Raw genomic sequence first — 15,683 nt, 5'->3', positions numbered from 1 at the left:
TATGTATATATATATATATATATATTAGGGCTGTCAGTTTAACGCGTTAACTTAATTAATTATGAAAAAATAACGCGATTAAAATATTTTAGCGCAGTTAAGGCACTGGCCCCGCCCCCAAATCTGTATGTCATCTTACACTTCATACAGTTGACTTTTGACAAATATGATGCAGGGCAACACCTCCATAAATGCAGTTATGCCCTAAAATTCAAGATAATGGTGCAAAAAATGCCTCTGTATGAGTTTCTGTCTCATATTTATATCGTAGGATAAGCGACAGACTATCACACGAGCAGCGAGAGCAATATCACAAGAGTGCTGTTTTTGTCATGAAGAACAAGTACAAATGTGATTTTATACAACAGTTCAGTAAACAAGAAATTAATATTGTGCTATATTTAAAACACAATTTTGTGAGTTTTTGTTCAATTTTGCCATCGAAAATATTACCTAAAAGCCACAGCAGAATTGCTGTGCGTCTCTGAGCAACACAGTGGTGTTTAGTTTCTGAATGAATCCGCATTTTGAACAAATCGTTTGAACCAATAATCAGTAGCCCATTCCTACCCTGCATCCCAATGTGCATACCATCCACCCTATCTGCCCTAAGTAGTATTGAAAATTACTAATATCACATAGAATTTAGGATGGATAGTGTGCACATTGGGACGCAGACATAGAGAGAGCTGTTTACTTCATTCCTGAGTGAATCAGCCGTTCGAACGAATCAACTCATAAATACATTTACCACCTCCTGCTGGTAGTTTTCGTTTCTTCTTTAAAGTATAATTTAATTTATTAAAAAAAAAGGTATAATTAAAGGGATAGTTCAACAAAAATAAATAAATAAATTCTGTCATGTTGTTTCAAACCTGAATGATTTACTTTCTTTTGCACAACATAAAAGAAGGTATTTTGAATACTGTTTATAACTAAGCTGTTTTGGTCACTAGTGACTTTCATTGCATGAACAAAAAATACTGAGATGTTTCTCAAATTATCTTCTTTTATGTTCCATACTTTATGTTAGACCATTGTAGCCTAAACATTTAACACAATAATAGATTTAAATGATCTTTTGGGGGTATTTTCACAGCCAAATTTAGTTTGCGATTAATTAGATTAATTAATCGCAGCACCCTGTAATTAATTAGATTAGAAATTTTAATCGACTGACAGCCCTAATTCATATTAAAACATTCTGAAAAACTATTAAATGGTAAGATGTTAACACTAAGGGCGATAGCTATAGTATTAATAACTGTTCTAATTTTCTGAGAATAACGATGTCCATGCCACAACTTTAGTGATAACGACACAGAGAAATGATATCATTTTAATCACTTTCAAAGTGTTTTTTGTAATCTGATGAACGATAAAAACACTGACAGCCAATCAGAATCCTGAAGAACTTGAGCATTTAAAGCAGCAGAGGACAACTGCAGCACACACTTAAATTAAACCGATGGCTATCGTCCATTGGTGTGGACACTAGTATAGTTATTGTTATAGTGTGCATGGGCTTTAAATCAAATGATAAGGTGCTTTGTTTTCAATGATGAAATGATATGTGTATTTTTATTTAATTTTCAATGCAATTATAATACTTTTCTAGATTATCTTATAAACTGAGAATTGTTTTATTAAGTTTATTTTTCAGAAAGAGGCCAGGGACTTCATCTGTAAGCAAAGCGGCTCATGAAGATCAAACCATGAACGACTGATATTATGTGTGTGTTTTACCTGTTCCAGCTGTTTCTGCACCACCCCCTGCTGCTCTGTCACATGTTTCAGCTGCTCTGCATCCTCCTCAGGAAACTCCCGTCCTGCTTTCTTGGCAGTTCTCTGCTTGGCTGACAGGGCTTTTTTTGACTTTCTATGGGCCCCAATCTGCTCCTCCAAAAACTTCTGCTGCATCTGAAGCAGCTGCTGGGTTTCCCTGAGCCAGTCTTCATACTGAACCTTCTGTGCATCATCTTGATGGGGAAAAGGTTGGAATTAATAATTACTGGCATACAGAATACATTTTTGTGGTTAAGTGTAAAATGACAATTTAAATATGTTAATAAATGCTTATTTTGGAATTACATTACACATTATACACATCTTCATATTCAGAATATTTGTTTCATAACTGGATGAGTAACACCAATGTGGACTGCATTACTGATATCCATAATTACTAAAGACTTACGGGAAAATCCTGGTCCAAAATTTGGGGGATTGGGTCGTGCCATGTGAGGAGCAAGTTTGCCATCCTAAAAGAGAAATTAACAGAACATTGAGACAAACTGAAATCTGCTGAATTTTGTGCGGAGTTCTACACACTCAGATTCCATGTGTGCCTGCTGATAAGAAGAAATCTGAAGAGTCTCACCTGTCCAGCCAACTGCACTGGAGTTATACCTCCATCAGGGCCTGGTAGCTCCTGCCCTGTCTGGACACTAATTGAGATTTTGTGAAGAGGAGAGTAAAGGAAAAGCCATTAATGAAAAAGCTCATACACTGAAATAAATCTAATAACATTTCAGTCTAATAAACGAGACCATTAACTCACTTGTTCATGACCATAGGAGACATTCCCATGTTGTTCTGGACCACCATTTTATTGATTCCTTTCAATGCAACCATCTTTGCTTTCATTATGGGGTCTGTGATAGCATCAAAATCTGAATAAATCAATGGAAAAGTATGCAAATTTAAGTAAATTATAGTCAAGTACACATTTTGCCACATGCAAAACAGAGAAAGGCCTAATCTCGAATCAAGGAAGAACAGAATTAGATCTTGTTATATTAGCTACCCCTTACCTATGTTGGGGAAGAATGAATCACTGGGATGCTGTCTTATCATAGCTTGCATTTGCTTCTGCTGCTGCTGCTCCTGTCTCTCCTGATCCAGGAGGTCTTGGAGAAGGAGTGGTTGCTCCTCCAGAAGCAGTGGTCTGTTCTGATTGCCTTGCTGTGACAGCATTGCCTGTTGAGCAAGAATACTGTGTTGTTCCCCTGAGAGTACAGCATCCTTTTGATCCATACCAAAAATATGGCTTTGTTGTTGTTCCTGAATGGAGCCTGGGACTTCTAATGTGCTTTCACCATGAGAAGACACCAACGATTGGTCAATACTGAGGCCAGTATCCATGCCCTGCACTGAGAAGTTTCCTTGCCCCAGCATAGTGCTACTGAGTGACACTGTAGCTTCCTGACTTGGTGGGTTGCCTTGTGCTGATGAGTGTTCCTGCTTCTGTGATTCACCTTCTGGTGGTACATTGACCAGCATGCTTGAAAGCACTGGAGTAGCATCGGGGTGAATTCCAGACTTTGGAGCCTGTAAACTGGCATCAATATCACTTTCAAAGCCAGCTTGATTAATGGCAGCACTATCATTTACCTGATTCTTACAAGATGTGTCTCGGGACAAGCAATCTTTAATTCCATTTTTGCTAACCTCCTCTGTTTTCAAGGAAACCAACACCTGATCCTGAGGAACGTCTGGACTGATGTGACCTTGAGACTGAGCAGTTTTGTCTACTACTTCCTTCACTGTTGATGTCGAGCATGACGATGATGAGCCATCAAAACTATCAGTCTTTTTCTCAGCTTTTGTCTTTTGGAAATCATACGTCTCAGTGTGGTCTTCTATTGGATCACCGAGATCCAGGTCCTCACTAAGATCTAAATCAGCATCAGCATAGGCAATTATATCAAATTTCCCAGATGTTAAGAAGTCATCTAGATGCAGGTCATTCGTTTCAAGATCCAAGTCCTTTCCATCATCTGGATCGAGATTTAAGTTCTCTAAATCGGCATCCACAAGGTCCTTCACCTCAACATCTTCAAGATCCTTCACAGCAGATTCATCAGTATCGATTTTCTCCTCAGGTACTTCATTTGTGGATAAAGGGACCTCAATGTTTTGGACAGCAGATGTAGCAGCAATACTTGTGAGTAAGGGAGCACTGAGAGTCTCACTGGAAGCAGGTTGACTTATAGACCTCGTCAGGGGGATTTGTGGATGTCCAGCTCTCAGCGGAATATTGGCTTGTTGTAAATTCCCCAAGCTGAGAGATGCCTGCATCTGTGTATTAGCTACCTGAGACTGATTAATTGTTGTGTCCATTGGCTTTGGAACTTGATTGAAGGGAAATCCAATTTCTTGGCCACCCATGAAACCTGGGGGTCGTTGCTGTGAGGGCAATTCCATTCGATTTCCCTGCATAGTAGGAGCTCCAAAGGGAAGCCGAAGTCTGCTATCTGGCGCTCTGTGTCTCAGTTCTATGAAAGGCTGCCCCATGATGTTGTGCTGTTGCACATGCATGCCACGAGGAGGTAAATGTGGGGTTACTAAGGGGTTGCCTCCTATTGATTTCCCCAAGTCCATAGACATGGATCTTCTCATCTGTGGATGAGCTTCAATTATTGGGTCGTGCATCTGATGTGGTCTTGGAGCTGCTATAGGACCTTGGACATTAGGAGTGAGGGGCATCCTAAAATCAACAAAAGAACATAATATTTGCAGTGTTTTTGAATAACATTAGTCCCTACATTTCATACAAATGTTTTGAAGTATATAAATTCACCCACCTTGGCCCAAGCTGCCTTATATTCGAGTCAGCATCCGCAGGAAACTGTGGTATAGGAAACTGGCCTTCAGGGAAATGCCCCTGTTGATCTCCTGGGAATGGCCCATGGAATCTCTGAGGGGCTCTCACAGCTCCTGGACCAGGATATGGTGGTGGTGGGCGATTAAAAATTTCACTCTGTTGGCCTGTAGACTCCAGACTCCAGTGTTGAGGGGTTCCTGGAGGCATGGTCAGAGGATGATCCTGTACACCCTTATCTTGACGTATGGCACTCTTCTGCTGTTGCTGTTTGAGGATCAGCTCTCGAATACGCTGACGCTGTAAACAAATTAACATTGTGTTAATTAGTGTTGTACAAGTTATATATTGTAACTAATACAGTGCACTTCATAAGCAAATAAACCATCTTAAATAGAGTAGCAACGAAATAAAACCACACCTGTCTGAGTCTTTCCTCAGCTTCAGCAAGAGGTACTGTTTGAGCTTCAGTGCTGGGCTGGCCCATGGGGTGGGAACTCATACTCTGTACCAAACCTTGTTGTTCTTTATTTTCTCCACATTGAGGATGTGGACTCATGGGGGCCTGCTCAAAAGGGTCATGGATGAGAGTCTGATTGGGTCGACTGGATATTGGCTGAGATACGGTTTCATCTGTCATGCCCAGATGTTTAAGGGTCTGAGGTCCATGTTTTATTGGACTGGCAAAAGAGTCTTGCATCAAGACTTGAAGAGGAGAGAATGGATCTTGATTGGCCATGGGCCCAGGTACCAATCCCTGTCCGACTCCTGCAGGATGAGGTGTTCGTGAGGGATGTGCACATGAATCATTAGGTAATGACTGGGAACTTCCCAATGACTGTGCGTGAGGATCAGGCACTACAGGGCGTGGCCGTCCGGGGGGTTGACTAAAAGGATCAGGAGTCCTTTGGTGACTTGGAGACTTGGGGAACCGGTCTGCCATTCCTGGGCGTGGGGTCCCAGGGGGTTGAGCGTAAGGGTCCATTGACATAGGGGACATTATGCGGTTTTGAGTCTGCTGCTGAGAGGGTTGATTCATCATGACCGGATGACGAGATGCAGGCTGCTGAGAGTAGGGTTCAGGGTCATGTGGTCTAGGTGTGCCTGGCATTCTAGCGTATGGGTTAGAAAACGATAGAGATGGGGCAAAAGGGTCACTCGAAGGTCTTGGTGTAGCAGACTGTTGTCCATAGGGATCACACTGGGAATAGTCTGGCCGAGGGGTGGAAGGGGCTCGAGCATATGGGTTACAGGAAGGCTGGCGTGCCATTGGCCCAGGCTGAGAAAAAGGGAGGGTTTGGGGCTGTCGTGAAAGCCTCTGATTTGCATAGCCGTCACCTACTGCAGGACGAGGAGTGAGCGGAGGCTGTGCATAAGGATCGTTCTGTTGATTCTGGGAAAATGATTCAGAAGAACGAGGGGGCATCATTGGTCTTTCGAAGGGATCCCCACTTGCTCTCTGTGCATGCATACCTGCATATTGTTCCTGAGCCTGAGGGGGTGGCATAGGGGTTTTAAAGACCTGGATGGACCCTGATTCATTGCTGCCTGGGATAGGAGTGAGTAAAGGACGAGCATATGGGTCTGAGAGTATCATCCTGCCCTGGGGCATCCTCTGGTAGGCTTCCTTTCTCACAGACACCCTAGAGAATGGATCATGGCTTGGGGAGCCAATAAGATGCCTCCCTTCCACTGTCTGACTTGCTCTGGGAGGGCACATAGGTTTGAGAAAAGGGTCTGTAGCTCCTGTTGGCCTTGGGGTGCCTGGGGGCTTGGTATAGGGGTCATTACATATGGCTGTTGGAGAGCCAATTGGCTCTGAAAGACCTCTGGGAGATTTCCCTGATTCCGAGTTACGGCGTGGAGTTCCCTGCCCAGTAGGTGGTGGTCTGGGTGTGCCTACCATTTTGGTGTAGGGATCCCAGGGTGAGGATGGTCTGGAGCCAGAGGAGCTTGGGGAGAACATCTGAGGGCTCTGTGGCTGAGATCCTGAAGATGGGGGTGGTGGATGAGGGCGCAAAAAGACGTCATCTGGGGAACACGATGTCGGCGTGTCGGGCAGCTGTGACTTTGATGAACTGGGCTGCTTGGGAGACATGTTTCCACTGTTGGAGTGCACAGATACTGGACTATTCAGGTGACCAGAAGAGTCATGCTCAGATTGGCTGATTGATGGAAGTTGTTGCTGCTGCTGCTGAAGTTGTTCATTCTTCACCTGCTCAAGTTTCTGTGTAGCTTCGATCTTAGCTTGCTGCCTACTTTTCTGTCTCATTTGCTTCAACAGTAAGTGAAAAAATATATAATAATTATTAAATAATAAGAAAATGTACCATGTGTGATTTATTTAAATGACATAATCTATTACAATTGCAATTAAATTCATTGAATAGTAATAAATTAAGCTAACATAAATATAAATTCTTTATTTTAGAGTTTAAAACTATTTTTCTGTCTTTTGACAAGCTTAATTAATTCTTGGCAAAAGGGAACACACAGATGTAATTCATTTAAAGTTCTGAGAAGTTCCTAAGATGTCTGAGTTTATGCATGAAGAAAATGTCACATTTCAAACATTTTTCATATTCCTTTCCGCCCTCTCAAGTAAAGAAATATGCTTTAGTAGAGTTTATTTTGAAGGCTGCTCATGCAAACATTAAAAACTGTAGCACAAAATGCAGTTGTGACTAGGGCTGTGACGATAACCGGTGTTGAGGTCATAACCGTCATCACCGCACTTTTTTTGCAAGGTATTTGCAGGAGGAAGCTAGAGGTCTGCATTCCCGCGGGACATGACCAGATTTCTTGTGACGCGGGATTAAATTCCCGAATAAAACACGGTAGCAGTCGGTAACTCTGGTGTAATCTGAACGGGAGCAGGCGGTCTAACAATATCCCATTCCCGACGTCCTTTCAGAACAGCATATGGATTTTTATCATTATAGGGTGGTTGTGGACACACACTGCCAACACACATTTCAGTTCAAACAACTTGTAAAAGTGCATGTAGCATCCTATGACCCCTTTAAGAACAGCATGTCTGCGCTTTACTCACTCTTATCGACCACCGGTACAGCCTGCGCTCAGGACTGTTATGCACGCGCCAGGCAGAGAAACCCACGTCAGGCAAGTCTTCTCAGGGATGTTAAATTGTTTGGTTAAAAAGTGATTTCATTTCGCAATGACTAAAAGGCAACGGTTTTGTTCATATTTTGCTTATAATTTTAAATGACAATTTTTTTTTCTTTCTCTGCGACACTTTTCCTACTGTGTTGTGTCCTCTTTTGGAAGGCCAAACAAAGTAGTTTCGCTTTCACAACGAAACACAGCGTCACACACGGTGGGGCGGGCTAGATTGAGCGGAGGCCGGAGGCCTAGAGTGAGCAGCGGCTGGCGGCCTAGAGTGAGCGGAGGCCGGCTTGAGTGAGCGGGAAAGGAAAAATTGAAATCGCATCATATGACCCCTTTAAACGAATTTTGTATTTTGACAAGACGAATAAAAATAACAAATAAGCTTTTTTTTTTTGTACAACTTACATTTTTAATATTTTTTCTCTGCAACACTTTTTCTTATTGTATTGACAGCAAAATGTAAAACTAATTTGATTCTGGACATGACGAATAAAATAAATACAATTTTTATTGTTATCTCTCTCTCTCTTTCAGTAGTGGAAATTTAAATGTGAGATTCTGGAAACGAGATCTACATTTAGAGTGAACGGTCGGGTCAGGAAGAAAATTATTCTAAGCGGACAGCGGGTGAACAAAGAGTGAATATATAGCGGGAGCGGGTGGGTGCGGATACAGAATATAACCTTGTACAGACTACAGCCTGATGTTCCCTTTTTATTTTGCAAAACCCAAATCAGAAAAAAAGCCTCTTTTATGTTGCATTTAAAAAAAGGTTGTTATTATAAATGTAGCCTAATTAATAGTTAAATAATATTATTCAAAGTTTTAACAAGTTACGTTTGGATGAGTGCGTTTATATCCACGGACTGTTACCCGAAAAACAATGTCTAAAGAAATAGGAATCGAAGTTTAGCACAACTCACCAGAACTAAGCAATGTTGGGGCATGTTGAGCTCGGCTTGTTCTTTCTGCAGCTTTCTCAGGTTGTTATTCTTTTAATAATTTATTGTACAAAGAATGGGTTACAAACAATGACAAAGACTGTTCCATAATTCCTATTAAACTCAAAAGATATCGAAAAAACAACAAAGTTATAGAAATAAATATTATTTTATGTTAATATAATTTGCTGTTTTAATAATAAAGAAGACTACTTTATTATTATTCATTACTATGTTCATTTACAAGCTGCATGCATTCTTTATCAAAAGTCCGTGGCGGGGGGGTGGGTGCGATAAACCGCCAAACCGTGTGATTTGTTGCTTCTTCACCACGGTAAGAAAAAATCCCATACCGTCACAGCCCTAGTTGTGACACATTTGTTACACGTTTATTGTTTTTAATGTAACTCTTCTATTATTCTGCAAACTTGTTTGATGTCCACCACCAGACTAAACATGCATTAAAATAATTCTCATTGAAAAATAAAACTTGTGTCTCAGTTTTACAAATCATAGAAATGTCATTTATATCATTTATTTGACAAAACCAAAACATTTCTGGCTGTCAATAAGTAATTTATCTCTTTTCCAAACAAATGTCTATAGAGGACTTACCTGTCTATACTTCCATTCTTGTTCATGCTCTGATTCCTTGTGCTTCAGTGGATCTTTGAACAGTAATTCCGGGTCCAGTGGTGGAATAGCAGGATCAAACACTTCTAAAGGCTGCTCTGGCTGAGGCGGCTGCCGCTTAATGGTCTCGTTGGACATCTGAACTTTGTTAATGCGCAGGGCTGCCCTGTTATCTCTGGCCTTTTGCTGTGAATGGTAGAGTGGTTGTGCAGTGTTGATATCAAAGAAAGACCATTGAAATTCAAAAGTTGCATAAATTTGCTAAAATTACATGGTTTTTAGACTAATTGTCTAAAAGCGTTTTTATTTTAAGTGGCACTCTTTCACGTCAAGGTAATGTTCCCTTTAATCATATCTTTTGAAATGTATTTATCTCTTAGACCGTAATGAGCTCCTTGGGTCCAATTTATTCTTTTTGTGGGGACTTTGGGGTCATCATAAGCCCTATTCGGACGGGACTAGTTTTCTAAACTACGTTTGAGTTTTGATTCTTATCACCTGACGTCTGTGATTTTCATGTACCAATTCGGACAAGACTAACATCTCCATGTTTATTATAGAGGCGGGAGGGAGGGTCTGTTTTGTACATCTGGGCGTCGCAGAGATCACAGGCTCTGTATGCGTGCATTGCGTATAGCAATTCGGATTGATTACCATAGTATAACCACAGTTTTACTACAAATGCCATAGTGAAGTTATATGGCTAGTATAGCAAAACCATGGTTAATGTGTGGTTATTTTAGTTTAACAATTAAATTTTTTGTATTTATTTGTAGTAAAACCCGAATAGGGCTTAAGCTGGTCTATTCTGTTTAGTGGTGGCCTGATAGAACGGGTAGACCAGCATAGCCATGTTATTCACCAGGCAAATTTAGCAGATGAAGCTGTTCGACAAGCCAGCACACCAGCATTCCAAACATTACATATGCTGGTGATGATGATAAACTCAATGTATTGCAGCAGATACTGTGTAACTTACCACATATGGAGCCCGGTCCTGTGAACTTGCTTTTCTCCAGAGTTTTGCAATTTGTTTTACTCGTGTTGACCAGTCTGTAAGGTTATAACATAAAAATAAAAGTATCTATTAGAAGTATAACATTGAGGGATATTAAGAAGAGATCGTGTCCATTAAGGTCAACATGTAAATCTAAATATACCATATTAACTTTCTTAATTGCATTAATATATAAAATGTTAGATTTCATACTAGGGATGTCCCGTGCAGATCTCAAGGATCGGGATCGGGGCCGATCATTCATTTTTTGCTGTCATGCCGGTGACGTGCAGTACGTCTATTATGTCGACACTCGTATGCATGTGTTCAGCCATCATTAAAACCAAAAGAAGAAGAAACCAGTGAGGCCTGTTCTAGCTTGTCACACATGTTTGAGCTTCTGTGTTCAATGCATTTGATGCGCACTTTTGCAACGATCACATATTCATTTATCATTTACTTTTATCTGCGGTCAGACTATCTAAAACGTCGTTACCATAAAGTGTTGCTATGGGTTGCGTCTTGCTTCCGATTTGACTGACAGACTGGCATTCTGACACAGTGAGTTTCATGCTTTCTAACCATATCTCCACTTTTTTATCTTTATGTTGCAATTATTATGCTTATTGTATGCATAAAATACAAGAAGTTTACATCAGAAGTCCCATGTTCTATCAATGTCTTTATACAGTATGTGCAAATATATACATAGAGAGAGTGTATCTTATATATATATATATATATATAAATATATATATATAACTTTTACTCTCTGCATAACTCTGTGTACATTGGATTGGTTTTAATAACTACTAGGAACACAAGGAATAGGACACACTAGGAAGTATCGGATCAGGACTCCGTATTGGCAGATATTCAATATTCAATGACTCGGATCAGATCGGATCGGGGGCAAAAAACCTGATCGGGACATCCCTATTTCATACTATAGTAAAATGGGTTCCGTCGTGTTGATTGTAACATATAGTACTTTATTGATTTTTAAAGCTGTATATGACAGATCATTTTTAAATCCCTTAGCTGACCTGGATATTCCTCCTTGAGGTTCGGGAAGTTGACATTAGTGTACAGGACCGGTGCGACAGTGGCAAGTTCTCCGAGCGTTTCTTCTTTCTCCCACTTCAGAGTGCTTTTCTGTGCGGTGGACATGGAGTCTCCCTCCACCTCAGAGGCAGCGGCTGGAGCAGAGGCCGAAGCTGAGCCTGTAGCGGACCACGGACCAGCAGTCTCCTGCGCTATCAGATTGAACTTCCTGTCCCTGTGCAGCAGATATAATAAATGTCATCCAGAAATACTGATTTAATCAAACTGTGCCGCAACATTTACACCTACTGAACAAGAGGAGACTAACATAAATGTAGTCTGTTCATTTATTTTTTAATCAATATTGCAATTTAGATGTGAGTGTGCATATGTATGAAGAAATATCAAGGCTGACCTAAGATTGTCTGAGAAAGGCATGCGCTGCATTGATGGGATATTTCGAGCCATATCAGGCCCTGCTCCAGGAGCAATTTGGGACTGTGAAAACTGCAGTTTGGGTTCCATCAAACCGTTCGTCACTGGCATTCGTGAAGACATTCCTGTACAAAAACATACCAATACAACTGTAACGGTGCATACAGCAATCACAGTGAATGTAATTCAGTTTGATTCACCTGAGAACGAAAGACCTCATTTTGTAAAAACAAACAAAAATGTGTTTACAGTAATGCACTTAAGGGATGAGTCAAAATGCCACAGACGCCATCGACTGAGTTTTACAAAACCCAGAACATTCCGGAAAGGTGAAATGTGTGATTTTTGAAGAATGTGCAAATGTATAAATACCATCAACACCGAATTACAATAATAATGTCAACACAGGTTTCTTGAACGTCGCCACTGTCTGTCATTGGCCAAACAGAAAGTCTCAAGCAAAACTCCCAAAATCATGCTGGTTCAACAATATAGACTTCTTTAATGATGTCATGCAGGTAGCGGAGTACAAATTTTTCATAATCAATCAATTCAAGACTGAATTAATGTCAGACTATTACAGACTATTTCACTATTTTTGTTCTTCCTTGTTTTGCTTTATTTTCAGATGTTTGATTCAGTCGTAGGATTCCTATTACATCACTCTTCACACTGCTTTTATTCTTTTGACAAACTAAAAGACATAGAATGTAATTTGTATATATAACAAATGAAAGATATATTCTGATTGTACTGCATGTTTGCTTGTTTATTTTGCTCAATAGCATGATCTATGTCCACATGTACACATCACTGAACTATGCTGGTAATGATGGAGCTTGCAACCACAGTTGGCTAACTATGCTTTTGGGAAACCCACCCTTGGTAGAGACGCTCAGAATTGTTTCGATAGTGCCACACTCTTTTGGAAGTAAACCTATGAATGCTACACGTACAGTTGTGCATTAAAACCGGCATGGGAGTATTTTAACATGGAAAATATGACAGACATCATACAAATGTTACTATCAAAAGACAACTGCTAAATTAGAGTCTTAATCATATCACTGAAACATTCCTTATTTTCCTAAACAAACCTGAGATAGGTTGGGAGGGATGTAAACCAGGGCCTGCGGGACCTTGCAGGGTTTGAGCTCCCTGGATCTGTTGAGGCATCTGAGGAGTTTGGCTAGTGCTGGGGCTCAGGACAGCTGTGAAGAGATCCTCCACATCCTTCCCACCAAGCTCTGCAAGGAATGGGTCAATACTTACAACATATCGAATGAACGAGTTCACTGGCAGTTGGTGCTTTGAGTTTATAACCTACCTGGTATTTTGTAGAGTCTGCCGAGTATTGATTCTGTAAGGCAGGAAGATTCGGTGTTCACATTTAGATGTTTCAGGAACAAGCATTACTATTCAACAATGCATACATTTGTGATATACAGACCATCAGTGACCATCTTGTCCAGTTCAGGGCTGAGAATGCCATCCAGTGGCTCCTCGTGCACCTGACGTGGGTGAGTTCGGCCCAGATGAGTTTGAGATGAAACAGATGCATCTTCTGTAAAAGGAGCAACATCCAGACCTATACAAACATATACACAAAAACACAAATAATGTCACATCCATCACAACAAACTAAAATTGCAAACCGTGGACCATGTGTCCTGAAATTGGGTTAGTCATGGGTGATCTTTAACACCTTCCCTGCCACTGACAGAATTTTGTGTCTTCGTTATTATATGGTACAAGGCGTTATTACACATCTTCTGAATACTGAATGTTTGGACTAAAATACGGTGAAAAAGCAGAAACAAGCGATTGCATATGTAAGCAGATGCATATGTAAAATAACTCGATCGTAAAGCATTAAACAGCATGTAAATCAAAACTGCCTAACGTTACTGAATGAAATGTCGATCCGGGAAGTGGTTTTGGACCGTGCAAGCTTTGGATGTGATGGTGGACTCAATCTACTCCATCTATGCTTTGATCATCATTCTGAATCTGATCCAGATGCAGTCTTTTACAAAAACGCGATTTTCCCAGCTTTTTGTTCAAAATGTTGCTTTAAAAAAAAAAAAAAAAAAAGAAACTTACCAACATTCAAGTGTTGATAAAAAGAATGTATATAGCTAGAATTAAAACATTGAAAAAAGCAGAGGCCCTTTTTTCTTTTGACATACTGCATACTCATACAACAAAATATTCTGGCGGCCTTGAAAATTTTCAGTGGCTGGCTTTTTTTTTTCCAATATGCTGGTAGGGAAAGGGTTAAAAACTGGCATTTTTATTCTTTTATTCACTCTCACTGTGTTTCAGATCTGTATAGGTCTCTTTTGTTTGTTTCGTTTGTGGACCACAAACAGACAGTCATTTTACAGACAAAGCAGTTTAAATATTCTTCAGAATATCGTGTTCTGCATAAGCAAGTCATACAGATTTGGAACAACATGAGGGTGAGTATACGAAGACACAATTTAAATTTTTGGCCGAACTATCCCTTTAACATTGAACTAAAAAGCAAAAACCAGACCAGAGCAGGTTGTGGATCTTTTTATATGAGCCATATCTGACATGGACAAAACTGAATAAATAACCTGTGCAGCAAATAATTCAAAGAGAAATACTACTATGTGTTCGGAGGGAGGTCAGACTGCCTCGCCTTCCAAGGCTGCTTTTACAGCAGGGATGAGCTCGACATCTTTCACAAATTACTAGGGTTGGTTCCTTTTCATCAAACCAAGGACTCAGTGGATGTCGGTGGAGCAGTGCCCCTATTCTTCACTCATCCATTCAAGTAGAGGCCCTGACTGCCGCTCACGGGAGGACAGTCATTCATCTACGCCTTCGGTTTTCTGAAACGCCTATCTCTAAAACATCTCAGTTCTGTGCTGGTATAAGAGAAACGTCCTTGACTACATCGGTTATCCCAGCGCTGCATTGCTGCATCATTCTCAATATGCTAGGTAATGTAAATTAATTGGACTGCATGATGCATAATGTTTGGATTCAGGTGCAGTGTGCATTGTGGGTGATATGTCAAAAATGGATAAGTAAAACAAACGTTCCCAGAAAATCCCAGAAAAAGCAAATAACTTAAACATGATCATGAGCTCTTACCAAATGATGAAGGAGAGTACTCAACTTGGAAAGGGCAAAAATCAAGACCTACAAAGATCCAAACCAAACACAATGAGGGATCAGCAATGAAGAGAGAAAGAAAGATTCTACAGATGATTCACACACAAAGTAAAATAAAATGAGCTAAGAATGAAAAATATGGAAATGCCCAAGAAAGTAATATAATGAAAAGACAATCAAGACCATCTCTTATAGATAATTAAATATTTAGACATTAAGCTATTTATTCATCTATTTTCAAGAAAAAGCTAATTAATATGTGTAATTATTAGGTGTGGAAATTTGTGTGCATCAACAATGAACTGATTTCAACTGAATAATGACTGTTTACTATTGTCTTTTTAGAGCTGCTTTACAACAGAATTGAATTTTGTTTGTATCACTGAATCACTATTTTCTTGTTCAATTTAAAGCTGCTTTGAAATAGCGCTGTCAAACGATTAATCGTATCCAAAATAAACGTTTTTTTACATAACGTGTGTGTACTGTGCATATTTGTAATGTATATATAAATACACACACATGCATGTATATATTTAAGAAAAATATTATGTTTACATATTAAATCTATTTATATATAGAATATAAATTATAGGAATATGAATATATACATGTAAATATTTTCAAAATATATACTGCATGTGTGAATATTTATATATACATAATACATATACACAGTACACACAACAAAAACTTTTATTTTGGATGTGATTAATCGTTTGACAGCACTACTTTGAAACAATCTGTATTGTAT

General features: G+C 39.8%; 1 protein-coding gene across 1 annotated transcript in view; it reads right to left on the bottom strand.

The window, feature by feature from the left end:
- The window catches only part of LOC107693534 (histone-lysine N-methyltransferase 2C-like), a 123,780-nt gene that overhangs the window by 20,460 nt on the left and 87,637 nt on the right, over positions 1–15,683 (bottom strand). Inside the window, exons 29-44 of the mRNA XM_016492958.1 lie at positions 14,909–14,956; positions 13,233–13,370; positions 13,110–13,142; positions 12,880–13,029; positions 11,763–11,907; positions 11,350–11,582; positions 10,286–10,359; positions 9,289–9,492; positions 8,656–8,724; positions 5,025–6,878; positions 4,587–4,903; positions 2,814–4,489; positions 2,561–2,672; positions 2,381–2,447; positions 2,198–2,261; positions 1,747–1,979 (exon numbers count right to left, since the gene is read on the bottom strand). Coding sequence (XP_016348444.1) covers positions 1,747–1,979; positions 2,198–2,261; positions 2,381–2,447; positions 2,561–2,672; positions 2,814–4,489; positions 4,587–4,903; positions 5,025–6,878; positions 8,656–8,724; positions 9,289–9,492; positions 10,286–10,359; positions 11,350–11,582; positions 11,763–11,907; positions 12,880–13,029; positions 13,110–13,142; positions 13,233–13,370; positions 14,909–14,956 — 5,417 coding nt within the window. The remainder of the gene's footprint in view (positions 1–1,746; positions 1,980–2,197; positions 2,262–2,380; positions 2,448–2,560; positions 2,673–2,813; positions 4,490–4,586; positions 4,904–5,024; positions 6,879–8,655; positions 8,725–9,288; positions 9,493–10,285; positions 10,360–11,349; positions 11,583–11,762; positions 11,908–12,879; positions 13,030–13,109; positions 13,143–13,232; positions 13,371–14,908; positions 14,957–15,683) is intronic.

The sequence above is a fragment of the Sinocyclocheilus anshuiensis genome, unplaced genomic scaffold, assembly GCF_001515605.1.
Source record: "Sinocyclocheilus anshuiensis isolate Anshui unplaced genomic scaffold, SAMN03320099.WGS_v1.1 scaffold1630, whole genome shotgun sequence".
NCBI lineage: Eukaryota > Metazoa > Chordata > Actinopteri > Cypriniformes > Cyprinidae > Sinocyclocheilus > Sinocyclocheilus anshuiensis.
This window is presented reverse-complemented; position numbering and strand designations above follow the sequence as displayed.